The sequence below is a fragment of the Camelina sativa genome, chromosome 13 (genome assembly GCF_030686135.1).
Source record: "Camelina sativa cultivar CO46 ecotype springtype chromosome 13, ASM3068613v1".
NCBI classification, from domain to species: domain Eukaryota; kingdom Viridiplantae; phylum Streptophyta; class Magnoliopsida; order Brassicales; family Brassicaceae; genus Camelina; species Camelina sativa.
The window spans coordinates 25849122-25877039 of NC_141892.1; the positions used below are offsets into that span (position 1 = coordinate 25849122).

A 27918-nucleotide genomic window follows, 5' to 3' on the forward strand; every position below is an offset into this window, starting at 1 on the left:
TGATTCCAGTTTCCAAACTGGTGTAAAGTCCATGGCAATAATGTGTTATAGAAGATTTCTTAGCTATTTCGTCAGTTTCAAATTTAAAATATATTAGATTTATAAAGTTTAATTGTAGTAAACTACTAATGTTCCTATTGAATATATGTAAAAAGTTGTAAACCAATGGTAAAATCATATCTAAACTGGTTTACCTTCTGAATCATATATATAATCAGACTTATCTAACCAGTTGATATATTTCTTTACATTTTCCACTAATGTCTTATAAAAAGACATCCTTTGATAATTTTTTTTCCATAAATCATGACAAAATTTAATATAAATTAAAGAAACATTCGGTACAAGAACAGCAATAACAAAGCATTTGATCTACGTACGTTTCCAATAGCTATATATATATATATATATATATGTTTGCGATATTGAAGTTTTATACTAATATGCCGGCATACATTTTACACTAGATATAAGAGACAAATTGAGTCCCAAATAGACAACGTAACATTCAATTTGCAACACGCTAACTACATTGGAGAACATATATTCATTCTGTTATGAAGAGTGAATAAATGGAACTAACAATCGGAAAAGTTCAATTAATATTTTCACATTTTAAAATCTGGGTCCATGGAGAAATTGTTTCATACTTATAGTGTTTACTCTACGTCGGTTGCATGATTGCATCGTGTCTATGATGAAAATAAAGATAAAATATGAACACTACGCTACGATTAAAATTATTGGAGGAAATACTGAAAATAGATATTGGTAATTGATGAGAGAGAGAAGTTGGTTAACTCGGGACACCTAAATTCTAATAATGCTTTCATCCCACCATATCTAGGTAAAACCCTAATAATTTTCTTTTAGTAAGCATTAATTAATACGGTTATGCCCGAAGATATAAACAAAAATAGTGTAATGAGACTCTCATTATGAGAGTGACGAATCACCACAAAGTTGTGTAAGTCAGTAACCAAGAAAATTAAACGTAACAACGTAAGAAAATAAAAAAGACTAAACAAAAGAAGAGCAGACTAGCTAGTGGGTCGCTGACATTACTCGCTCGCAAGTACAGTGGCTGCACTGGACCATTTACGGATCTAAACGGTACGGCATGCGGTCGAGCTAAAACCGTTCGAGTATAATCTATCGCTTCAACAATTTTTCTTTTAAGTTTCTATTCATAGTTGGGATAGTCATCTTCCTTTGTATTAGTGCATTTTTGTGGTCGGTCAACAATGTTCTGGGATAATGTTCGACGATCCTAGTCGGAATAAGTCTGAGAGCATGGTCAATCGACTACTTTTTAGAAAAGTGATCAATCATCATGACAAGGGTCGGGGATATGGTTTGAATCTGTTTCATGAGGAGTGATCTGATGTTTTGTTATAAGAAAATACTTGGAAACTGGGATATAAGTTGGAGATCTGGTACAGTTTGATAATGAAATAATATGAATATACTATCTAAGCAGTTGGACAATGCAGCTATAAATAACAAGATCCGACCACATCCAAAATGTGCCAATCCGCTCATCACTCATCTAAGCTTTGCAGATGACATCCTCATTTTCTTTGATGGAAATGAAGATTCTATTGTTGAGATATTAGAGGTGCTAAACCAATTTAAGAAGGCATCTGGGCTGGGAATAAATTTGCAAAAAACCTGCATCTACCTTGATGGCAACAATGCAGACACTATAAGTCAACTAGCAGCTAACCACAATCTCACTCATGGGTCCCTACCATTCCGTTACTTAGGAGTTCCCTTACTCTCACATAAGTTATCAGCATCAGACTATCAACCTCTAATAGACAAGGTTAAAGGTCGCATCTCTTCATGGACAAATCGACACCTTTCCTTTGCTGGCAGATTGCAGTTGCTCCACTCGGTTATCAATAGCACAATAAATTTATGGGCTTCTATCTTCTTGTTACCAACCAAGTGTACGGAAAAATTAGAACAGATTTGTAACGCATTTTTGTGGAATGGCGTTGCTTTTACTGCTCGGGAAGCCAAGGTTTCCTGGGAGGTTGTCTGTTCACCAAAAGCTTCGGGGGGACTAGGACTTAAGAGTTTGGTTGATTGGAACAAGATTTTCGGTCTCAAGCTCATTTGGCTCTTATTCTCACAAGCGGGTTCACTCTGGGTATCCTGGGTTCGCACTCACTTAATCAAGGATAAAAGCTTCTGGGAAGCTGACTTTACAACCACAGGAAGTTGGATATGGCGTCGTCTGTCAAAGCTTCGGCTATTAGCAAGGCCATTCGTCTATTGTACTGTTGCTTCAGGAAATCAAGCTCTCTTTTGGCATGATAATTGGACTGGACTTGGACCTCTCTCTCACATCCTTGGCGAGATGGGTCCAAGGGTTACATGAATCAGGAACCTGGCATTGGTAAACCAAGCAATCACTAATGATTCATGGTCTATACCTAGGGGAAGACATCCGTTGGTACAATTGCTTAGAGCATGTCTTCATTCTCAACAAGTGCCTACTCCTGAATTGGGGCCTGACACCTTTCAATGGAAGCTTACTCCAGATCAAGCACAAGGGGCGTTCTCATCAATGAAGACATGGAGATATCTACACCCGGCTGGTCCGTCTGTTCCATGGTCCTCCCAAGTATGGTTCAAAGAGAACATACCCAAGATGGCTTTTATGACATGGTTAACGGTACAAGATAAATTGACTATAAGAGATAGGCTTATTCGATGGAATCTCCCTGTCCCGCCGACATGTCTACTATGTCAAACAGGTATGGAAACTAGAGACCACTTATTCTTTGACTGTAACTACTCCAGGAATCTCCACACCAGCCTATATGCTCAATTTGTACCTCACCCGGATACCGACTTTCAAAGATTTGTAAATTGGATTAAGTCTCCCACCACAAATCGGAGACTTAATTCAATTTGCAAACTAGTCTTTCAAGCTCTAGTTTATTTAATATGGAAAGAGAGAAACAGTCGCCTACACACTCCATCCTTCCGATTAGAGACCCAACTGCAAAGGGAAATACAACTGTCATTGCGTCGCAGATTGCTGTGGCTAGATCGTACTACAATGGGTAACACTACCTCAACTAAACCACAACAGGAAGCTTACCTCTGCTTATGGTTCACTCACTTCCAATCCCCCTAGAGCTCTCAGCTAAAAATTTAAGCTTACTCACTTGCTTTACTCTGTGTTGTTTTTTTCGTTATCTTCCCTTTTTGTAAACTTCTGGTTAGGTCTGGGCATAAAAACCGTATCCAAATATCCAATCCGGAACCCGACCCGAAAAACCGGGTTCAAGTTGGATACGGGTTTGCCTATAAAACCCTATTGGGTTCTATTTTCTAATACCCGTGGGTTCGGGTTAGGGTCGGGTAATATCCGGTACCCGTTTGGGTACCCATTAAACCCGAACATATAAACATATTTATAATATTTATCATTAATATAATGCAATTACCCCAAAATTATGATTATAATTTTGAATATTTCATTTAGTTTTATACCTAAATATCAAAAAATAATCAAAATATCTAAAATATTTTGTTATGTAAGTCAAAATTTAACTAAATTTATTTAAATTTAATTATATTTTTTCGGGTACCCGGTAGTTCGGGTACTAATCGGGTTCTAAAATTTGTAACCCAAATCGACCCGAACCCGATAGTACCTAAACCGAAACGATTCCATATATCTAAAAATACCCAATGAGTTCTATTTTTCTAAACCCGTTTACCCGAACCCGAATGAGTAATACCTGAACCCGAATGCCCAGCCCTACTTCCACTATCTAATGAAAAGAGATATTTTAAAAAAATAGTAATAATAATAATAATATGAAATTATGAATCATCACCCAAAAAATACTGTATTGTTAACGTTTTTTTTTTTTTTTTTTTTTTTTTTTTGTAAAAGAGTATAACTTATTACTAATCAACTTTTTTTTGGTTCTGGTTCTATATGGTTGGTCATTAATTGAAACAACAATACTCAGTAACAAAAAAAAAATTGAAAACAGCAAAAAAATATAAACCATAGAAAAAGAATATAATATATAGTATCACGTACGTAGAGAAAGAATTAGTATCAAATTCTTATACAAATAATACCATTTGTCTCCAGCTTCCTAAGCCTGGAAGGTATGAACCCTTCCACTTTCGAATTTGTTCGGTCAGGAATAGAATAATATTCCACAATTTCGCAGCTTACATGCTCATATATATAGGACACACAAATCAATAGAGCCGTATGTTGGAGATTTATATTGATATAGTAAAATGGGATGTGTTTGCAGCAAGCAATTAGGAGGAACAAGGCATGAAGATATTTCCCTTCTTGCTTCTCAAACCTTTTGTAAGTCTAAGTAATGTCTACTCAATTATCTACCACTCTCGACTCTATATATACACTTATATATATATACATACGACATATGTGTAGTTACTATATATATATAGTGCGAATTATATTGCATGGAACGATAATACTGTTGCATGAGTTTGTAGAGAGTATAATAACATCTTAACTGTTTCGGGTTTGCAGTTAGCGAGGCTGAGGTTGAAGTTTTGCATGAAATGTTCAAGAAACTAACTTCGTGTCTCAGCAACGACAATCTTTTGACAAAAGTTTGAATCCAAACTAAATATTATTTCCACAACGTGAAGATTATATCATCTAGATTTTTATACTATTACAGAAAAGGTGTGCTCGTGTAATGTCGATTTGGTTGGCTTTTTCAGGAAAAATTTCAATATATCTTGATCAATGATACCAAGAGGCGCAGTCTTTCAGCAGAGCGAGTAAATTTTCTAATGAGATATTATATACTAATATAAACTTAAGACCTTGTTCATACGTAAAAGTATTCAATTTCATTCTAAAAATCTAATATGAAATATGCAGATATTCGGATTATTCGATATGAGAAACGATGGGACTATAGATTTTGGAGAGTTTGTACACTCTCAACATTTTTCATCCAAACACATCCCACAGAGATAAAGCCATATGTATGTTTTATTCATATATTCCATATTATAATTTGTTTTTTTTTTTAAGTTCATTGTTATATATTAATTACAACCATAGAATTAAATAATCTGATCACATAAACAGTTGCATTTCGATTGTACGATACTCGTCAGACTGGATTCATCGAACCGGAAGAGGTAAGCAATATTCGTTTCAAAAAAAAAAAAAAAGAACAAGTATAAGGTAATTTGATTGTTGATAAAAAAAAAAAAAGTAATTTGATTAAGTCATGATAAAATATTTGACGTTTTTCTTCGACTTGGGGAAATTATAGGTGAAAGAGATGATAACAGACGTTCTAGAAGAATCAGAACTTATGCTATCGGAGAGTATCATTGACTCCATCGTGTCAAAGGTAGGTAATGTAACGCGTAGGTTTGTGTGTGCCGATTTAACATTTTTAGTTATTTTACTTGACTTATATTATGGCAAAGGAAGACATTTGTAGAGGCGGATTGGAAAAAAGATGGGAAAATAGACTTGGAAGAATGGGAGACTTTTGTGGCCGCCTATCCTTTGACGCTCAAGAACATGACCATCCCTTTCTTGAAGTAATGCATTTGCTTGGTTTTTCCTGAATATGCAACAAAAATATAGTTTAAGAAAAGATGAACCCTTTTCACAATATTTGGAATGCATCTTTCAAGAACCAGCTACCACGTGTGTGTGTTCATAAATTGCATATATAATCTTATATATTTTCCAGTATTTTCTTTGTTTGTTTGTTTTTGTTTAAGGTAATCTATATATACATTTTTTGAAACATTTATCCTGAAGTTCATACCTATTTTCAAGCATATCATTGACATTAATTATTAATTTATTTTTTATTTAAATAATTAATACTTCATCCGTTTTAAAATATAGGATGTTTTAACTAAATCATGTATATTAAGAAATATTTACTTTTAACAAGTTCAACCAATGAGAAACAATACTGCATAATATAAAATACTAAACTAATCTAAAGGGGTGTATTGAAACAATGATTTTAGAGGATTTGATGGGATTTAGAAAATTTGGAATTTTGATAGATTTTAGGGGAGTTGATATGATTTATGGTAAAATTCTTTCAAATCCCACCTAAAACCATGAGATTTATATTTCTGTATTTTTAACTAAACAAATCCTCTAAAATCCTCCCGAATCCCTAAAACTTATTAAAATCCAAATCCACAAACTGTTTTGAATAACAGTGGATTTCAAAGTAGATTTTTAAATCATCAGTTGAATAACAGTGGATTTCATGAGACTTTTTAAAATCCATGATTGAATAACATAGGATTTGTAACTTTTACACAAATCACTAAAAATGTCAAGTTGAATACACCTCCTAAAAGTTGCATAGAAACTTGAAAACATCATATATTATGAAACAAAAAAACTTCTCTAAAACATCTTATATTTTGATATGAAGGGAGTATTAAGTTTTGATTTTGGAAAACAAGATTTCCCATCCTAATAAATTTCCAAAACAATAGGAATTACTCCCTTTAACATAAGTATTAATTTATAATTAATTTTATGAAATTTCCAATTTTACAAAACAATATGAATTAATTCTATAAGCAGAATATCTAGTTTATTTGAAATCTAAGATATTTATTCATACTTTTTTCCTTTTCTTTTTCAGGGACATACCAAAGAATTTCCCAACCTTTTTTCGGTAAATAAGATTTAGGGGGTGTTATTCAACAAAGGTTTTTAATTGATTTAAAATATTAGTGGATTTCAGAGTCCAATGGTTTTGTAAATGCTTTGAATGTGGATTTGGATGTCATTAGTGGATTTGAAAAGCTTTACTCATGGTTTTGAAAGTCATTTACTAGTGGACTTTTTATTTTATTTTTGAAAGTAAAAAAAAAAATTATAACTTATCCATAAATTATGTTGTGAATTAAAACCAAATAATTAAACTAATGCAACTGTTTAATTACGTTACATTACCTTAGTTGGTAATGCAACTGTTAAATTACATTACGCCCACCTACCGTAGTCCATTGCAATTCTTGGGCTCTTTGAGTAAACTTGATTGTCCTTTCTCCCTGGGTCCTTTGAGAGGATTCATCATCCATCTCGTTACCATATACTCCCATGCCGAAGGCAGCAAATTGATTGCTTACTAAAGCTTTAATGACGGGACAGTTATCGTGGCTGGAGAAGAGGACGACGACGATGACGACAACGATGACGATGATGATGACGATGATGATGACGATGATGAGGACGATGATGATGATAATGATAATGACGATGAAGATGACGACGATGACAATGACAAATTGATTTTATTGGGAGAGATACTTATGAGAAGAGAGATGAAATACTCAAAAATTGTTAGAATTGTGTTTGTTTATGTTTTGGATGTAAAATACGTTAAAATCTAAAGTGAAACAAACTCCATTGGAAATAGAATAACATCGATTTTACGAGTGCTTTAAAATCATCTAACAAATGTTAAATCTAATAAGAGTAGATTTTATTGTACTTTTTAAAATATCTAATTGAATAACGCTGAATTTTGAAATACACCCAACTCCATTAAAATCCAAAGTTGAATAACTTAGATTTGTTGGTTGTTCAAAAAAAAAAAAAGATTTAGCTTTGTTCAACGCGTTATAAATTCTTTAATTAAGAGTTTGGTGATTTGTTCTTTGTAATATATGCAACTGTGAACTGACCAACTAATATTTGTTGCCCTAGAAATTGAGTTTATCAATACCCATTTTATTGGTAATGATACATTCGCGATCAATTTGTGTTATTGTTCTCATTTACCTTTCCTGACTGCATTTTTGCAAACTTATCTTCATAATCAAAATGTTCGGTTGAGAAGCCAAAAAAAAATATATATATTTAATTAAGAAATATTTTTAATTCAATAATCACATAGGTTATTTAGAAGAAAAAAAATGGAAAAAGAAGGTTATATCGTATAAGCATGTTAAACTTAAAAAAATCGTCTAACCTCTAATATCATAAACTAAGGATAAAAAAAGGGTCATTGTTTTTTTAACTACAAAACTAAAGATGTGATATGGAAAGGTAAAAAGCAGAGATCGGGTCGTGAACACAAAAGGAGTTTTGAAAAAAAAAGGAAAAGAGTAAATAAAAAGAACAAACTTGTGGACACTCGAGGAAAATGGGAACGCAGAGATTTGAACCTGTCATAATAAGTTGCCAAAAAGAAAGAAAAAAAATGGACGTGACATAACAATTAACAATATAACTTTTGAATAATATCTAATATTAATTCATCAAATTCACGATGACTGTAAGATGGGCTTGAAAAGCACAGTGAGTTAAAGATGAGTGAACTAAAAATATGGTTTCGATTTTACGCTTTCATATGAGATTTCTACATTTAAGTTACGGTTACTTCGAAAAAACATCGAAGAAAGAAAAATACTAGTCACTCGTTTAAAACGAACGCTCATTCGAAAACATTGAGATTGTGAAGCACAATATTAAAAAGTTTAAACTTATTTAATTTTCAGAAGACTCGTAACAAAATTAAAATCAAAAATATCATTGAATCGGAAGATTGCAAAACATAAGACGAATTCTTATATTTTATTATATATATATATATATATGACTAAAATGATAAAACCAAATGAGTGAGATACTGCATGAAGACGCCATATGTCTGACCAACACGATGAGCTGTTGTCGATGAACTCACCATATGCCAAGACACGTTATTACCGACAAAACATTTTGTATAGTCAAATGTCATTAATTAATATCCACAGATCCAATAAAAAAAGTAAATATCATAAGTAGTTGTAAATTATAAATACTGTACTTATAATTTCTCGCTTATGCCTATTGATTTTATTATTATTACACCAGACTCAACAGTTTAGTCGAGACGACGACGAGACTCAAACACTAACATTTTAGAAGAAAAAGAAAAAAAAGATTACACAATTCTAATTTCTCTTAATAACATTTCAAACTTTAAAAAAAAAACACAAAGATTAATAGAAATAAAACACATTTATAAGACAAAACTAAACTTAGACATCAACTTTACAAGTTGAAGGAGCGAGAAGAGGAACTTGTCCGTTAGAAGATCGAGTAAATCTCAACCACACATCACACGTGGCATAAAATCCATACCGTCCAGTCTTAATCGCACCAGCTTTCCAACGTAGCCTCCCTAAAACCACCACCCTCATCAAAACGACACCGTAAGCTTCATCACTCTTCAAACCGTTAGCCACCTCCGGCGAAACCGGTACACCGTTACCACCCATCACCGGAGCTATCACCACCGTAGATTTATGTCCCAAACGCAACGGAGGAAGCGGAAGCGGCGGCGTTATGATTTGATTTTTGTACGTCACGTACATGGAGAGCTTGTCGTAGTAAATGGAGACTCTCCGGTTAGGGTTTCTCGCCAAAACGCTGAACTGAACAGAGGTTGTGATCAACGGCGGCGCCGTGAAGTTGAGGTCGTAGATAGCGGCTCCGACGACGGTGAGACGTGGTTTGTGTGGACGGTAGACGAGCCAGAGGATCAAAGCGATGATACCTAGTAAGACGAGGATGGTGAAGATCGCACCGCAGATTGCACGGCGAGCGTCTCCGCCGCCACCTCCGCCTTCTTTTGAGGAAGATTCCGGCGTGGAAGAAGCGGAGGGAGCATTCTTGTGTTCTGCTTTGGCTGCTGCTTGCTCTGCTTTTGCTTCTCCTTCGCCCATAGCTATATATATGTGTTTGTATAGGTATGTGTGTGTATATATATGAGAATAAGAGGATTTAGAGTTTGGTGAAGAGTGAACTTCACTAAGTAGGAGGAAGAGAAGAAAGATAAAGTAGTAGATGTAAGATTTTGTCTTGATTTGTTTTTTTTTTGTAAGTTAATACTAAAGAGCCTTAAACACTCTTCTAGAGTACATTTTATTAATTGTTTATAACTTAGAAAGCTTGGAGTCGTAATTATGTGTTCGTCTTACTTTTGAGATGCTAATCTTTTTTTTTTTGTAAAGAAGCCGTAAAATTTGATATGGGTTAAGTAAGATTTATGGGATTTGGTTTACTGTTTACATTAAGGTTTTTATAATATATTGATACAGCTAGAAACTAGAAAGAAGTACTTTCGAAAGAATCCAAATCTCGGTGCAACCGTTCACGTGACGGATCTGATGACTATAATGATAATCAATTTTTATATATTTAAATGTGAATCTATTGGCTACTACACAGTACATACTATTTATACGATTGACTTTTTTGGTGACTACTATGGTATTTGTGCAATGTGATAACTATAACTTTTTTGTCCGTGTGTTAATCAGAATGTAAAAAACTATACTACAAAAGGTTGCGGTTTTTTGGAAAAAAAAAAAAAAGGTTGCGGTTTGTGAAAGGCATGGTATGTAATGTTGCATTGCGTGCCATATTATTTGTATTTTTGTTCGGTTGTGGCTATGAGTTTAGTATGTTATTGGCGCTAAGTAATTTTCCCAATGAAGCTACCATACCTCACAATTATTTTTATCAACTGTAGTTTAGAATAAAGCCATTAACTACATACATCTATCGAAGGTACAATAAATGAATTGGGTACCACAAGATTTGCAAAATTATTTCATAGCTAGGTTTAGAAAAGTACAACAGCCTTTTTTTTTTTTTCTTATGTCCACATCTCCAACAATATTCCTGAACAAAATTCCATATAATTTAAAACAAAATACGGTACATAAAAATGTATAGTATATAGTTTTTTTAGTAAACATCCAAATTACATAATTATCACATATAAAAAGAACCTGTTATTTAAAAGACACTAACCGAGGCACCGCACCGACACTGTAGTCACCGACAGAGATAAGTCATAGAGTCTGCTGCTGCTACTACCTTCTCTTTCCTTATTGGGCCTATATTAATACTCCCATTAATAAATGTTAAAGCCCATTATTAATTGGGCTTGCATAATTTTAGCCTAAATATTCGATTTCTGCTAGACTGAATCATCATCTCTCATTTCTAACGGCCGATTTATTAAAAACCCCGACCAAATGCTTCGCCGGCCGGTCTACGACTGCTCCGCCGCTGTTCGCTACCTGACTCCTCCGTTGTTGACGTTTTCACGTTTTCTATTATCTTCTTCATCTGAACACGAAGCTCGAGAGCCGATGATATCGAATCGGAACCCTAAATCTCCAATCGGATCTCCGACTCGGGTACAAAAGCTCATAGCTTCGCAATCGGATCCTCTCCTCGCCAAAGAGATTTTCGATTACGCTTCACAGCAGCCTAATTTTCGCCATTCTCAATCTTCTCATCGCATCCTCATCCTCAAACTCGGCCGTTCTCGATACTTCAGTCTCATCGACGATGTTCTCGCCAAGCACAGATCGAGTGGATACCCAGTGACCGGAGAACTCTTCACATGTCTGATCAAAGTCTACGCAGAAGCGAAGTTACCGGAGAAAGTTTTAAGTACGTTTTACAAAATGTTGGAGTTCAATTTCACGCCGCAGCCAAGACATCTGAATCGGATCCTAGAGGTTCTCGTAAGCCATAGGGGTTATCTTCGGAAAGCGTTTGATCTATTCAAGAGTTCGCGTCTTCACGGAGTGATGCCTAACACGAGAAGTTACAACATTTTGATGCACGCTTTTTGTTTGAATGATGATTTGAGTATTGCATACCTACTGTTTGGTAAAATGCTTGAGAGAGATGTTGTCCCTGATGTGGAGTCTTATAAGATTCTGATACAAGGGTTTTCTAGGAAAGGACAAGTGAATGGTGCTATGGAATTACTGGAAGATATGCTGAATAAAGGTTTCGTGCCTGATAGGTTGAGTTACACAACATTGTTGAACAGTTTGTGTAGGAAGACGCAGCTCAGAGAGGCTTATAAGCTTCTATGTAGGATGAAGTTAAAAGGTTGCAATCCGGATATTGTTCATTACAACACGATGATTCTCGGCTTTTGTAGAGAAGGTGGCGCTATGGATGCTAGGAAAGTTCTTGATGATATGTCGGGTAACGGCTGCGCGGCTAATCTGATCTCGTGTAGGACATTGATTGGAGGACTCTGTGATCAAGGGATGTATGATGAAGGGAAGAAGTATCTCATACAGATGATATCGAAAGGGTTTTCTCCTCATTTTTCGATTTCGAATAGTTTGGTAAAAGGGTTTTGCAGCTCCGGGAAAGTCGAAGAAGCATGTGATTAGGAACGGAGAAACATTGCATTCAGACACTTGGGAGATGATAATTCCATTAATCTGTAAAGAAGATGAGTCGGAGAAGATCAAACGCTTTCTTGAAGATGCTACTAAAGAAGAGATAGGCGGTGATACCAGAATCGTCGATGCGGGTGTCGGATTAGGATCTTACCTCTCTAGTAAGCTACAAATGAAACGCAAAAATGTTAGAGAGAGAGGAAGAGACATACATTTTTATCAATAGGTCCCTGAGCTGATGTAGAAAGAAGAGAGAAACGTTGAAATCTCAAAACTTTCTTAAGAAAGTCTCGTGGTCTTCGTTATTGGGCCTAACTTGGGCTTTAACATGAGTTTAAGTCCATTTTGCTTCATATCAGATTCTGATTAATTATAGGAAGTGAGGGTGGCGACTAGGGATCAGATCTGAGTTTCGCTTAAAATGCCGGAGATCGAACAAGACGATGCGGCGGCGGAGACGGTGGATTCGTCCACCGTTAAATTCGGAACACCGGAAGCGTTGAAGTATGTACGATCACTGACTGACGTTGGAGCGATGACGCGACTTCTTCACGAATGTATCGCTTACCAGCGAAGCCTAGACTCAGATCTCGACACGCTTCTATCGCAGCGTACGGAGCTGGATCGGAGTCTCGTTCAGCTACAGAGATCCGCGGAGATTCTTGATATCGTGAAAGCGGATGCGGATCACATGTTGGGAAATGTTCGATCGACTTGTGATCTCGCGGATCAGGTCAGTGGGAAGGTGCGAGAGCTCGATCTCGCCCAGTCTCGTGTGAATGTTACTCTTTCCCGCATAGACGCGATTGTCGAGCGAGGGAATTGCATCGAAGGCGTGAAGACGGCTTTGGAATCGGAGGATTACGAGTCCGCTGCGAAGTTCGTACAGAGGTTTCTCCAGATCGATTCGCAGTACAAGGATTCTTCTGGTTCTGATCAGAGAGAGCAGCTTCTTGCTTCGAAGAAGCAGCTTGAAGGTATTGTGAATAAGAAGCTCTCAGCGGCGATTAACCAGAGAGATCATCCTACAATTTTGAGATTCGTGAGACTGTACTCTCCACTGGGAATGGAGGAAGAAGGTCTACCGATTTACGTTCGTTACTTGAAAGATGTCATTGCGATGAGAGGGAGGATGGAATACGAAAATGTGGTGGAGCTCATGGAGCAAGAAGGAGGACTCGTTGGACAGGTTAATTTCGTTGGTTGCTTAACCAATTTGTTTAAGGACATTGTCATGGCTATAGCAGAAAACGATGAGATCTTGAGGGGTCTTTGTGGAGAAGATGGTGTTGTTTATGCCATCTGTGAATTGCAAGAGGAATGTGATTCAAGAGGTTCGTCCATCTTGAAGAAGTACATGGACTTTAGAAATTTAGCTGGATTAGCGTCTGATATTAACAATTCTCCCAATCTGAATCTTCTCGCTGGTGGTGCGTCTGAAGGACCAGACCCGAGGGAAGTTGAGCTCTATGTGGACGAGATACTGTCCCTGATGCAGTTGGGTGAGGATTATACCGAGTTCATGGTGTCAAAAATCAAGTCTTTGACGTCAGTAGATCCTGAGTTGTTGCCAAGGGCTACAAAGGCATTTAGAAATGGAAATTTTAGCAAAGTGATCCGGGATGTGACAGAATACTATGTGGTACTAGAAGGGTTCTTTATGGTTGAGAACGTGAGGAAAGCTATAAGGATCGATGAGCATGTACCCGACAGCCTTACCACTTCAATGGTGGACGATGTGTTCTATGTTTTGCAGAGTTGCCTGAGGAGATCTATTTCAACGTCAAACATCAGTTCTGTGGTTGCTGTGTTGAGCAATGCCGGTAGCCTGTTAGGAAATGATTACCATGAAGCTTTACAACAGAAAATTAGAGAGCCTAACCTTGGTGCTAGGTTGTTCTTGGGTGGTATCGGTGTGGAAAACACCGGAACTGAGATTGCAACTGCTTTGAACAATATGGACGTGAGCTTCGAATACATTCTCAAACTAAAACATGAAATTGAGGAGCAATGTACTGAGGTTAGTACTCATACTTGGTGATTTAGTCAATTAGGAAATTAAAGGATCTCATAGACTAGAATGATCTTGCTTACTTTGCCTGACTATATATATATGGATATCTCTTCACTCTATGTAACGTAGATAATGATTTTGGAAAAGATAAGTTGCTTGCTTAGAGGTAATTTAGGCTCTGTTAATCCCATGAAAACATGTTAATAAGCATTTGACCTGCTAAACCAGTTCCGTGAATTTTGTTTAACTTGCACTCTTGATGTTAGGCATATGTGTCTCACTTTCTTTCTCTCGTGTCCTAATCACAGGTGTTTCCTGCACCAACAGATCGAGAGAGGATTAAATCATGTCTATCTGAGTTTGGCGAGTTAAGCAACTCGTTCAAGCAATTACTCAACTCAGGCATGGAACAGCTCGTAGCAACCGTAACACCAAGAATCCGTCCGGTTCTAGACACCGTAGCTACCATAAGCTACGAGTTAACAGAAACTGAGTACGCAGAGAACGAGGTGAATGACCCGTGGGTGCAAAGACTTCTCCACTCGGTCGAAACAAACGCCGCTTGGCTCCAACCACTGATGACATCCAACAACTACGACTCGTTTCTGCATCTCATAATCGATTTCATAGTCAAGAGACTCGAAGTCATAATGATGCAAAAACGGTTTAGCCAACTTGGCGGGCTTCAGCTTGACAGAGACACAAGGGCTTTGGTTAGTCATTTCTCGGGCATGACTCAGAGAACAGTGAGAGATAAGTTTGCTCGATTAACTCAGATGGCGACGATACTGAACTTGGAAAAGGTATCAGAGATTTTGGACTTTTGGGGAGAGAACTCAGGACCCATGACTTGGAGACTCACACCAGCTGAGGTTAGACGGGTTTTGGGTCTCCGGGTCGAGTTTAAACCCGAATCAATTGCTGCTCTCAAGTTGTGATGTTACTTCTTTTGTTTATTTCATCTACAATTACTTAAAAACCAAAAACTTTTATATAATCTGATTGGTTCAACAAGTATTTAAAATGATTGAAAACTTTTTTGTAAAAACAAAATCGGATTTTCAATTTAGTGAAAACGAACATATCTCCATTAAAAACGATCAGCTACAAGAATGGACGCTAGGAAATTAGAGTTTTAGTTACAAAATCTCTTTGGGAGGGAGAAGCAGGGATTATAAATATCTCCATCATCATCATCAATTCATCGCATATTATACTAGTTAATTATAACATCAGTTAATATAATTGATGTTAAGTCATATATATTTGCTTCAATTATAAAGTTTACTATATTGATTGAAAAGCACAAATATAAAACTTGTAAAAATATACATTGTCATGCTATTGATCTTATTACAATTGTCTAAATTTTTTAGTAAGGGTGAAAATATAATTTTAATATTAGACTTTTAAATAATTCTTAATTAAAAATCACTTGTTTAATAACGTTGGTAAATAATTATAAAAATCAGTTTGGTTCAACAAGTATTTTCTCTCTTAATAATTATAAAATTATCATTTATAAGGTTAATTACGATTAAGGCAAAAATTCATTTCAAATACACAAGCATAAAAATTATAAAAATCAGTTTTGCTTAAGAATCAAATCTAATCAAAAGAATCATGAATCAATTATTATTTTCTCATATTCAATTGAACGTCACCACTTATATCTTTGTGTTTTTTTTTTCACTTACTCTTCATATTATTTCTCGTTATCTTCATTATCAATTTTGTATGGTAGTTGTCATCGTTTACTTCTACCGTCCGCTTTTTTGTTATAACCTTCTTCTTCCTCTTCTTCGTCCGTTTCCTTACTTTGTTCCACTGACTAATTATTCAAAATCTTTTCGTAGAATAGCAAACAACTTATTCTTAGCAAAATCCAAGACTAAACTTATTGCCTCTTTTCTCTTAATATTTGTGCAGTTCATGAAAACCAACATAACTATAACATGCACGCAATTATTGATTGATACTTTAACTCATATGCTTGATTTTAGATTGTCAGATTAATAAAAGAAATTTAAGTGTTAAACTGCAATATAATATAGAATAACCGAGCATGTTGTCATATCCATTGCATCGCCGTTGGTTCATAAGAATATTAATTTGACAACAAAAAATGAGAAAATTCAACTATTATATAATTTTATAAAAAAAATTATTACAAAAATGTTACACACTAATTAAATATGATCTTAAATGGTTGACTTAATAAAAGAAATTTGAGTGTTATATTGTAATACACTAGAGAATAACCGCAGAGTTTTGTGTCCAATCCATTGCATCGTTTTTGTAAGCTTATATCTGTTTGCCTTTAACAATTAGATTAGATGATAATACAACCTGACTATGCTTCACAACTCAACAACAACGATAAAGAAAGATATGTCATAGCTGACGGCCTAGCGTCGAATAAATTCATAGAGAAGAAAAAAAGATGATGCCTTAAATTGAATAGAGAGCAAGCTTGGGAGAAAAATGGGAATTGTTGGATCGATGTAGTACTTGAGGAAAGGATGAGAGACTTATTTGCTTATGGGGTTTAAGGGGTCTAAAGTGTCTAGCTAATTAACAACTGTTGTTCTTTTGCTTACGTATAAGAAAATGATGCAATAATCGATTGATAGTTAAAAAACTTCTAACTGAGATGGAAAAATAACCAGAGTGTAGGAAAAATCTTTCAAAATTTACTCTTCTGTCTCTTAACTAATTATTAGACAGCTAATTTACATGTCAATGTGGAACGGAACCAATCATGTTTTGTTAATGGGGGACTGCATCACAACAAATAATGTTAACTAGCTAGTTGCATTTTCACAACCACTAGATCACACTTCGTCGTCTCAACTCTCAATGGCTCTTTATTATGAGTAGTTTTTTTTCCCCCTTTGTGTGGTAACAGCTTAACATCAATTTTACTCCATACTCTAGATATGGTTGAGGACGAGACTTTTTAAGTTGTTAGAACTTATTGCTTTATGGGGATTTTAAGATAAGTGTCTAACATTGTTTTTTTTTTGTACCATATAGTCATCTTCGTTTCTCTCTGTTTTCATCATCGAGATTGTTTTTCTTGGCGATCTAATCAAACAAGTCTTTCCTAGAAAACACTTAGCGCTCAAATTTGGGTTAAGATGAGAGCTCCACTTTGTGTCACCTCCGTATTCTTCTTCCTCTTCTGCTTTTTATATGAGCTCTCTTCTTCTAAGTCAGTACTTTACTCTCGAGAAAGTCTTACAGTCTCAAGCAACCAAACCCTTGTGTCTCCTGGAAATGTCTTCGAGTTAGGTCTCTTCAAACCCAATGAGTCCATTTCTCGTTGGTATCTTGGGATATGGTACAAGGAAGACCCAAAGAGAACTAGTTTATGGGTAGCCAACAGAGTTAAACCTCTCACCAAACCTGTCGGAACCCTCAAATTCTTCAACAACACCCTCTTCCTGTTCGAACAAGATAACATCCCAGCTGTGTGGAAGACCAATCTGACCGGAGGAGGTGTGAGGTCTAGGATGGTGGCTGAACTTTTCGATAATGGCAACTTCGTGGTGAAGGACTCCAGCGACCCGGAAGGTTATTTATGGCAGAGCTTCGATTCTCCAACGGATACTTTACTACCGGAGATGAAATTCAAAATCTTTGATTTCTTTGATAGTGAAGATGATCCGCGACAAACCCTCCATTCCTGGTCTAGTCCAGGAGACCCCTCACCCACGGATATGTATTCATCCTTCCAAATTCGGAAAGATTTAAACATAATTGCAATTTTTGTTGGGGGAAACCAAATGGATACATGGAACGGGTACCAATTTGGGGACATGCCCCCAGTGTTCGAGCTAAAGGAAGGTTGGTTAGTAATGAAGACCCTCGAAAGCAGCAGCAGCTACTCGAGGTTGACAATACGGACAATACGGCAGGGCGTACTTTATGAGTTATACTCATGGAATTCCGAAGCCAAGGAATGGAAAATGTCATGGTCCATAGGGGAAGACTCTTGCTATTTGAAAGGCTTAGAAAAACCATGTGGGTCTTACAGTTACTGTTCCAAAAACGATACGTCGCAGCAGCAGTGTCACTGCATTAGAGGGTTCTATCCGAAGTTGGAACGTCTTACGTGGTCTCACGATTGTGTGAGGAGTACTGCTATACACTGCGGAGGTGGTGAATTTGTGAAGCTAGCAAAAATGAAGTTGCCGGGAACCGCGCCTATGGTTACCTCAGATTCGCGTCTAAATCTGGAGAAATGCAAGGAGTCATGCCTTGTGGGTTGTAACTGTACCGCTTATGCGCTTGTGGAAAACCGGAAAGGAGAGCGCAGTTGTTTGAATTGGAAAGGAGAGCTCCACGATATGCGAAACTACACCACCGGCGGTCAAGACCTATATGTCAGAGTGGCGGGCCTGGCGGCTAATGATCACGGTTAGTCTAAGCTTAATTTTTTTGGTTAATTAATTTAGGTTAATCAAATCCCCTCTACCACGTAAACGAAAATAGTAAAAACAACCTATACATATATAAGGGCATGTCTAAGAATGATCTTAAAAAAAATCCCTTGATACATTCGAGCAATTAAAATAATTAAAATCAACAAAAGAAGGTAAGATTGTAGAAAATCAATCCTTATTTTAGAGTTTTTAGGATCCGGATTGTGTGTGTCAAAATCTGATTGGATAAAAAACAAAAAAATAGTTTTGCTTTAACGAAACCATTGGCTTTCCTAACAACAACACATATGATAGATGATGTATATTTATAATAACTACATTTTTTTATGTATATGACAAATTATTATTATGGAAATAATTTGATAATGAAAAAGAAAAAAAAGGAACTCCTATTATTTTATTTTATTTTATTCGGTATGACATTTTATTAATCATATTATTATTAATATAGAAAAGGTAGAGAGAGTAATAATGAATTATAATAGAGAAAGTAAAATGTTTTGCCACAAAAACCTTGTTAGTATATATATATATATATATACATATGAGAGAGATCGATGTGGGTATCACGGTATGATATATGAGAAAAATCAATCTACGTATAGTTATCAAAAATATATGATTAGGGTAGGCTGGGGCTGGGTAGCTCCACTAAAGAGAATGAATTTACGCGAAGATGTGGAGAAATTATAACTCTCATATCAACCCACTTAAAGGAATAATTAAGATACCAAACGAACACTCTTTAATGAGCTGATTAAGAATATGATATCAAAAGTTAGTTTTCACTTTCTTGTTGGTGTGTACGTAGAGGATCAGCCAAAAAATGATGGAAAAAGCAAAGGCATGGAACCTTGGGTTATCGACTCATCGTGGGAGCAATCATCATCGGACTTCTTGTTATAGGCTTCGTCGGCTTCTGTTATTGGAAGAAACGTAAAGGAAGAAGAACACATGGTAAAAACAAAACAAAAACTAATTTGTTTTTTTCTTGTTTTGTTACTCGTTTCTTCATAATTATATTTTTAATGTTTCAGAACCAACCCAAAGAGAGATCCTCATGACCGAAATAGTCGGGCCGGCCGTAGATAGATTCCAATTTCTTGAATTTCGAGTTGTTGCCCAAGCAACCAATGGTTTCTCTGATAGAAACAAACTCGGACAAGGAGGTTTCGGTACAGTATACAAGGTCTGTAATGATATATATATATATATGTATATAATAATCGTTATATATAGTTACTTTAAGCATTAAGCTATGTTATGAAAAATTAAAGTTTTAATTGCAATGAATATATGTGTTCGCAGGGAATACTACCCGATGGTAGTGAAGTCGCCGTAAAACGACTGGCGAACACCTCATCCCAAGGGATGACAGAATTCAAGAATGAAATCGAAACCATTTTAAATGTCCTGCACCTGAACCTTGTACGGTTGTTAGGTTGCTGCTGCGAAGGAGAAGAGATCATTTTGATCTATGAGTATTTGGAAAACGCAAGCTTAAATCACTATATTTTCGGTTAGTGTTTAATTTATCCACTCTTTTTTCTCCTTCTATCAACTTTATAAAATTATTTCCATCTAATAATATATATATATATAATTTTTTTTTTTTTTTTTTTGTTACAGACGAAACTCGTAGCCAATTATTGAATTGGGATAAGAGGCATAAAATTATCAAGGGTATTGCGGAGGGGTTGTTGTATCTTTACAATTACACAAACCCTCCTGTAATACACAGCGATTTGAAACCAAGTACCATTTTACTTGGTCAAAACATGATCCCAAAAATCTCTGATTTTGGAATGGCCAAAATACTAAATAGTGACGGTAGAGAACCTCGAACGGAAAAAGCTGTGGGAACTCGGTATGTAAGCAACTAAAAGAACATCGAATTTATTAACTTGTGAAAAATAACTAGACTAAAGTAATTTTCTTTCCCTATTTACACAAGGGATAAATGTCAGAAGAATATGCATTGCGTATGAATTTCTCTGAAAAATCAGATATCTTCAGCTTTGGGGTCACCTTACTCGAGATTGTAACAGGGGAAAGAAACCTGGATTATTGCAATACCCACAAGGGAGACAGTCTTATGGATAAGGTAACAAACATTAATATATATATATATATATATATATATATATTTAATGATATTCAGAAACGAGTTACAAACTTATGATAAAATGCTTAAAAAATTTTTGTAACAGGCATGGAGATATTGGAACGAAGGGAACTCTCTTGGTCTCGTGGACTATAATTAATTACCTGGATTCATCCCTAGTGGAAGAAGAGGTTCTGAGATCGATACAGGTTGGTCTCCTGTGTGTTCAACCACTTGTAGACGACAGACCGAGCACAAAGTCCGTCGTATTGATGCTCCAAAGCCCACAAACCGAAATCCCCAAACCAAAAGTTCCCGACTACTTCTATGGTAGGATCCTCCGCGGTGAGCCCCCTTCATCTTCTTTAGGCGGACAATCCAGCGTGAACTATGCCACTATGTCACGGATGAGTGCGCGGTGATGAATAATCATCTTATAGCGTCTTCTTTATTATGGTTTGCTTTTTCTTAGGATCGACTATGTGATATATGCTTGTTTGTCAGCGTTTAAATCCGACTGTGACTTGTAATATTATTGGACGAATTGTTTTTTTTTTCTTGTTGCGGAATCAACTTAATAATGACATAATTAATATAGTTACTCTTGGTTGTACAAATTATCTCCCAATAATAGCCAACGTATTGGGAGATTTAGAACCGGAAATTAAACCGAGAGATCGACGGTTATGATTGTCCAAGAATATGGAATACATAAGATCTAGAATATATATAGTTTATGAATGTTTATATTTATCTAATGTATTATTTACATTTATATATATCTTAGAATAGGAAACTAAATCACTATATAAGACAATGGGGATTGTATCATTGAAATTATGAGTGTCTAATATTAATTCTTTCTAAACACCTTTGTGTTCTTATTCTCATCAATTCTATCATGGTATCAGAATGGTCGATCTTGTGGATTTTTATCCCTATAGATTAGAGTTTTGTTTGCTTTCGCTTCTATGATGTTCTATCTATCTATTTCCATTGTTTCTTCTTAAAAAAAAAAATTCGAATTTCTTTGACCTCTTGTCGCTTGTTTCTTATGCAAGCTTCTTCTGATTTTTATTGAAAAAAAAAACACTACTGGTGATGATGTTTGGGAGACTTGCAAAATTAGACCCATAACTTGAGTCAATTGCAATGTTAGACCCCTCTTTTTCTCTCTCCAACATTTGCCACTTTCTACCTATTAAATCCGTGTCTATTCATTGTATTCACAAAATTGCCATTATTTCTGATTTATTTGAATTTCTTGCAAAAATGTTTATTACATTCATATCATCATCTTCTTCTTTTATTTACGGTTGTGCCACCACCATCAATTTTCCAACAACCATGAACAACCAAATTTGAAGCTCTTAAAACTTCAACAACCTGAATTTGTACGCTAAATAACACCCAATGCTATAAGAACTTCATTTTCTCCCATCTCCTCTCCATTTTAATCCAAAAAAATTTGCAAGTGCATTTATCTTGTTATATGTCATGATTCTTGGATCGTGATTAAATTGGCGCTGGGTTTCTTCCGTGGTGACTTAAGACGACGTCCTCGGTGTTTGACATTGCGAACAACCACCGTAAGGTTATTTTCCGGTAGATTTTGTGATTTTTCTTGTGTTTTTGTCGAAATTAGACTTCATTTGTTAGTCCAACCGTCATAATATCATGTAAAGTCTATTATGTGATCAGTTTTGCAATTTAAAATTTATCGAATTTCGAGCCAGTAGACTAAATTTTCAGTCTCCTTAATTTCATTTGAAAATAAAAAAATATGGTTTAGACTGCATTATAATATTTCTAACGGATACTTCGTTTGCAGTCTACTAAGGTGTATTTTTGCAATTGACCAAATTCTTGACTTTTTAGTTAAGACTGTCAGATGAAGTCTTTGCAGGATAAGAAAATAGTAGACTTCTATAGTGGTTATTTTTAAAGTTGACCAAAATATAAAAGCATTGACCGTAATATTATTGATATAAAATTAATTAGTTGACTACAAAAGAAGTCTACTAGTTAAAAAATTATAATGTTGGTCAACCCCAAAAATGACCACGGCAGACTGCAAACGAAGTCAACATTGGTGGAGACTTCGAACGTAGTCAAATTGGCGAAAGTCAAACTTGGTCAATTGCAAAACTAACCACAACGAAGTTAACTTTTTCTTGTTGACAGATAAATGAAGTCTACTTGTTAGATAGAAGTCTACTACAAAGTCAATGATTTGGTCAATTGCAAAATAACCAGAGTAGACTGTAATCGAAGTTAACTTGTTGAAACTTTCCAAGAAGTCTACTCTTTTATATGCTTTTAATTGCAAAACTGATAAAAAAATTAACAGAGGAAGACAACAAAAGAAGTCAACTATCCTAGTAGACTTCATACGGTGTCTACTTTATTAAATTGTAATTGCAAAAATAGACCACACAAAATAGACTTCAAAGGAAGTATCTTCATAGAGGCTAATTTATGTCTAGAATGTTGACATCAACATGAAGTCGTCATAATTTGAAAATCAATTCATTGCAAATTGGTGAATAATTTTTAAGATTTTCTTGTTGTATTCTTTGATATATGTTATGTACTTGCTTCTATATTTTTTTAACATGATTATATATTATACATATGGAGAAATCAAGTTTTTGATTTTCTTAGGCAATTAGGTCATTAACTTAGACTTATTTTGGAAGTCAACGTGTTGGACTTCTGTGTGAAGTTTGTATAATTGAAAAAGTCTTTAATTGTCATTTTTTTTCTTTTCTTTATGCGTTCTTATCTATTTTTCAACTCTACAAGAAGCGATTATTGGTTGGTTTGTTTGGATTTGTTTGTATTTGGAAAAGTGAAAAAGAAAGAAACTTTTTAACACATTTTGTGGGAAGAAGGTGAAGATAGGGTAAGGCACTGTTGACCGACCTGAACAATAATAGTCAATATACTTTCATTAAATACGTTTAGCAAGTGGCTAAGCACTACTTTTACATAGCATTAAGTACAAGGAACTAAAAACTAAAAATTGTAATTAAGTACAAGGAAACTAAGAGACTGAAGAATAAAAACTAAAAACTGTAATTAAGTTGTCTCTGCTCTGACCCCCAAAACATGTTTCTTCTATGTACTCTCTGGTTATTATCAAAGGGAAATTGTCACCTCTGCAATTGAGACAATCCGAAAGATGGAGATTTAAGTTTAACACTAAAAGAAATGGGAAAATCAATCATTATTGATAAGCGGATGAGATAAGTGGAAGAGGTAAGAGGAATAGATTGATGACAAGAATATGAGCAAGACGGAATTAGAGATAATTATAGTTGTTATCGTGGTTTTTAAGTTGAGTAAAATTATAATAATTATAATAATCCCGGTTTTAGAAAACCAATTCCGGTTTATTTGAAACAGTGCCAGAAAAATATAAAGAAACCGACTTCTCTTGCAGACTTCTTTACCAACTAACGTCAAATCAATTAAATCAATTTAAACCTTGTAATTATTATGCCGACGACTTCTCTGGCAGACTTCTGCACGGGAAACTGAACCGATTATTGGTTGGTTTAATATTTGTAATGATTATGCTGAAGACTTATCAAGAAGACTTCTTCCTCGGAAACTAAACCGTACTTTAAACTGCAAATCAATCAAATCAATTTAATATTTTTAATGACTATGCTGAAGACTTATCAGGAAGACTTCTTCCTCGGAAACTAAACCGTACTTTAAACTGCAAATCAATCAAATCAATTTAATATTTTTAATGATTATGCTGAAGTCTTATCAGGAAGACTTATCAAGAAGACTTCTTCCTGGGAAACTAAACCGTATTTATCACCTATCACCTATCCTAACGACTATGCACACAAAATCAGCTTCTTCTTCGTCTCTTCTTCATTCTTCTCCATTGCCACTCCATCGCTTCCACCTCGGCCTCCACCACCTACTGTTTAATCTTCTCTTCCGCCTGTAAAATTAAAGACAAGAACAAGCTTTGATAAAAAAACTGACTTTAAGCAATTAAATCATAAAAATCCAAATAAAAGTTAAAATCAAACTCAAAAAAGAAAGAACTAAACTTTTCCAACAGACTACCCAATAACAATTCTCATATCCAAATAAGAAAACTCATATAGAACCCAAATTTAACCAACATAAAACTAAAAACCTAGATTAGGTAGGTAGATATGAAAACAAAACCTTTGGGATTAGATTTGAATATGAATGAAGGACAAAGCTGGAGGGAGATTCGTAGAGTCAGATTTGCAGAACTTCTTCAATGAAAAAATAAAGAGAAAAAGATGATAGATTGGAGTTGAGACACATCTGTTTTTAGATATACTTTATTTTATTTTTTATTTTTTGGAGAGCCAAGATATATTTGAGAGAAAGGCAAATAAAATAAAAGAGAATCTAGGGTTTTCATATTTATCTTTGTAAGCCACGAAATATTTTGTGGGTATATGTGGCTGAATTTTCTAGAGCAACAATATTGAAATTTTTGAGAGAGAGAGATCACATAAAAATTAGGGTTGACTTACAGAGAGAAGTATATATATGGTTAAATTATCCGGTTAGGTGAAAATCAAGGAATCAGTACACATTCGGTTAGGTTCAGCTATCGGTTTGGTTAAATTATAGGTATTAATATAATATTAATAGTTGATGGCATAACAAAGTCAACCACAAATAGTCCACAGAGAAGTCCACATAAGCAAAACTCTAAATCATATAATTTTAACCTAATCAGCCTTTCTTCCCTTAATTTGACTCGTTTATAGGAAATTTATTTTATTCCAATGCAGGAAGTCTATGTGGTTATTATTTGGTCAATAGGTTTATCAAATTGTTTTTATATAATTTTTAATTAAAATTTAAACTATAATTAAGGAGTATACCAATTGTTATGTCTTCTAGTTGACGTTAATTTGTAATCGACCTTAAATAAATCTATTCCAGACTTCCTCCGGGTTACATCTGTCATTTGGGCTTGTGTTTTTTGTTTGGTCGTAAGGGAGTCAACTGTAATTTCAGTACCCTTAGTGGTTATGTTTCTCAAATATCGAGTATGGGGTCTACCATTGCATTCAAGGCCAAATAAAGGTATACAAAATGCAACTGTCCCATGATGTTTCACCAAGTTTATCCTAATTATGGTTTATTTCTTAATCAAACATAACCCAAGGAATTGACTCTATGGCTGAGTATAAATGCCACAAAGATGACTCTATGGCCAAGTATAAACGCCACGAAGATGACTCTACGGCCGAGTATAAACGATGTTGATGACCCTACGACTGGGTATAAACGTCGATGACCTAACGGCTGGGTATTGTAGCCGCATTGAACCCTACGACTGGGTTTAAACGTCGATGATGATCCAACGGCCGGGTATAAAGCCGTTATTTTGAAGATTTGTCCAATCTCACACGTGTTACCACATATGAGCTTGCCGGGGGGGGGGGGTATTGGGTGAGAACCGGAGATCAAACCGAAAGATCGACAATTATGATTGTCCAAGAATATGGAATACATGAAGATCTAAAATATTTCTAGTTTAGGAATGTTTATATTTATCTAATGTATTATTTACATTTATATATATCTTAGAATAGGAAATTAAATCTCTATATAAGAGAATGCAGATTGTCTCATTGAAATTATGAGAGTCTAATATTAATTCCTCCTAAACACCTTTGTGTTCTTATTCTCATCAATTCTATCACAAAGATATTTTGTAGAGTTGCCATAAATGGTATCTCTTCCAAGTTTATCTGCTTCCATAACTTCCAAGTTTATATGATCTCTCTAGATATATATACACGCGACTCACTGATTGAAACATGTCTTTTTCAAGGTTTACTTATGAATGAACAGGTATATGCAATCAAACAAACATACATAAGTATGGATGATTATGATGTATGCAAGGTGTTTCAATACCCTTATGTAGTTGTAGCATAAAAGATGTCAATCCATAAAGAGTGTGATATGTAAGCAGTCAAGACATGATCAATGCATTCAAGTTAAGCCAAATATCAAGTTGATTTGTTTCTAACAACCTAATGACAAATATGAAATGCAGAATGTAAAGCTACTAAGACAAGATACTAAATGCAATGTAAACAGTGAAAACAAAGCAGTAATGATACTAAACAAGAACATGAACTAAACTAATGCAAGACAAGTAATGAAACAAGATCAAACAGAAATGAAATGAATGCAACAGGAATGAAACAGGTAATGAAACATGTAATGAAACAGAAAGTTGCAGAACATAAACAGGAAACTCTGGAACGAGCTCGAGCAAGCATTCGATCGGATGCTCGATCGAGTACTGGGTCGAGTGGACAAATACGAAGAACAGAAACAGAGTCAATAATTAAAACAGAGCAAAACGAAAGCAAATCAAACAGCAAGCGATTAACATGATTTAAACAGGGAAATCAATAGACAAAGAAAGGTCCTAAGGATGGATTCATGGGATGGACTCAAGCTAAGTTTATCTAAAATGGTCAACAAACCTCAATCAACAATGAGCTATCTCTAGACAATGATCTTCTAATACTTGTTAATCCATTCTCATAACAATAACAATCAAGCTTAGATACTCTCAGACCTAGTTCTCACTAGCTATTACATATAAAAGCAGGCATTAAACAACCAAATCATCAATGTCAAAAATCACTTTAAACATCTAATCTCTTAGCATGCTTCATGATAATCTCTAGCATTAGCCTTATCTAACAACTTAGACATTGGTGTGATGCTAAGAAGCTTAAGATCTATCCTTACCCTCTCAATATAAGAACATCATAGAGCATATCTAATCTAGAAGAGACATATAAAACAATCAAGCTTGACCAATCTAAACAACCATAACCCTTATCCAGCCTAATCCATCCTTAAGATCTTTACACACTACTCACAATCACTAAACATGATGAACAAAATCATAAACCCATAAATCAATGAAACTTGCATGATTAGAAAGATGAGATCAAGATCTATAATATTGAAGAAGAAATCAAACTCAAATTCTCAATACTTAGAAAGTTATGGAACCAACAAGTATCAAAGATTTCTTGAGACAATACAAAAGTGGCTAATGATCT

General features: G+C 35.1%; 2 protein-coding genes and 4 pseudogenes across 4 annotated transcripts; 5 read left to right on the forward strand and 1 right to left on the reverse strand.

Annotated features, from left to right (window-relative positions):
* Positions 1-4226: 4226 nt before the first annotated feature.
* On the forward strand, positions 4227-6838 carry LOC104737637 (calcineurin B-like protein 5; annotated as a pseudogene). Its single transcript, XR_015577601.1, has 8 exons — positions 4227-4357; positions 4547-4629; positions 4744-4803; positions 4907-5013; positions 5120-5172; positions 5310-5390; positions 5474-5586; positions 6669-6838. The product of XR_015577601.1 is annotated as a calcineurin B-like protein 5 (transcript).
* Positions 6839-8840: 2002 nt separating this feature from the next.
* Positions 8841-10066, reverse strand: LOC104737639 (NDR1/HIN1-like protein 1). Its single transcript, XM_010457858.3, has one exon. It carries the CDS (start codon positions 9742-9744, stop codon positions 9058-9060), a length of 687 nt encoding a protein of 228 aa, XP_010456160.1. The 5' UTR covers positions 9745-10066; the 3' UTR covers positions 8841-9057.
* A 947-nt stretch (positions 10067-11013) lies between these two features.
* Positions 11014-15307, forward strand: LOC104737640 (conserved oligomeric Golgi complex subunit 4). Its single transcript, XM_087481872.1, has 2 exons — positions 11014-14260; positions 14563-15307. Exons 1-2 carry the CDS (start codon positions 12662-12664, stop codon positions 15190-15192), a joined length of 2229 nt encoding a protein of 742 aa, XP_087337998.1. The 5' UTR covers positions 11014-12661; the 3' UTR covers positions 15193-15307.
* On the forward strand, positions 11065-12593 carry LOC109125201 (pentatricopeptide repeat-containing protein At4g01400, mitochondrial pseudogene; annotated as a pseudogene). The gene has a single exon (XR_015578318.1). The product of XR_015578318.1 is annotated as a pentatricopeptide repeat-containing protein At4g01400, mitochondrial pseudogene (transcript).
* Positions 15308-17394: 2087 nt separating the features above from the next.
* LOC104738529 (receptor-like serine/threonine-protein kinase SD1-8 pseudogene) lies at positions 17395-18681 on the forward strand (annotated as a pseudogene).
* A 1799-nt stretch (positions 18682-20480) lies between these two features.
* LOC147930024 (receptor-like serine/threonine-protein kinase SD1-7) lies at positions 20481-21228 on the forward strand (annotated as a pseudogene).
* The last annotated feature ends 6690 nt before the right edge of the window (positions 21229-27918 follow it).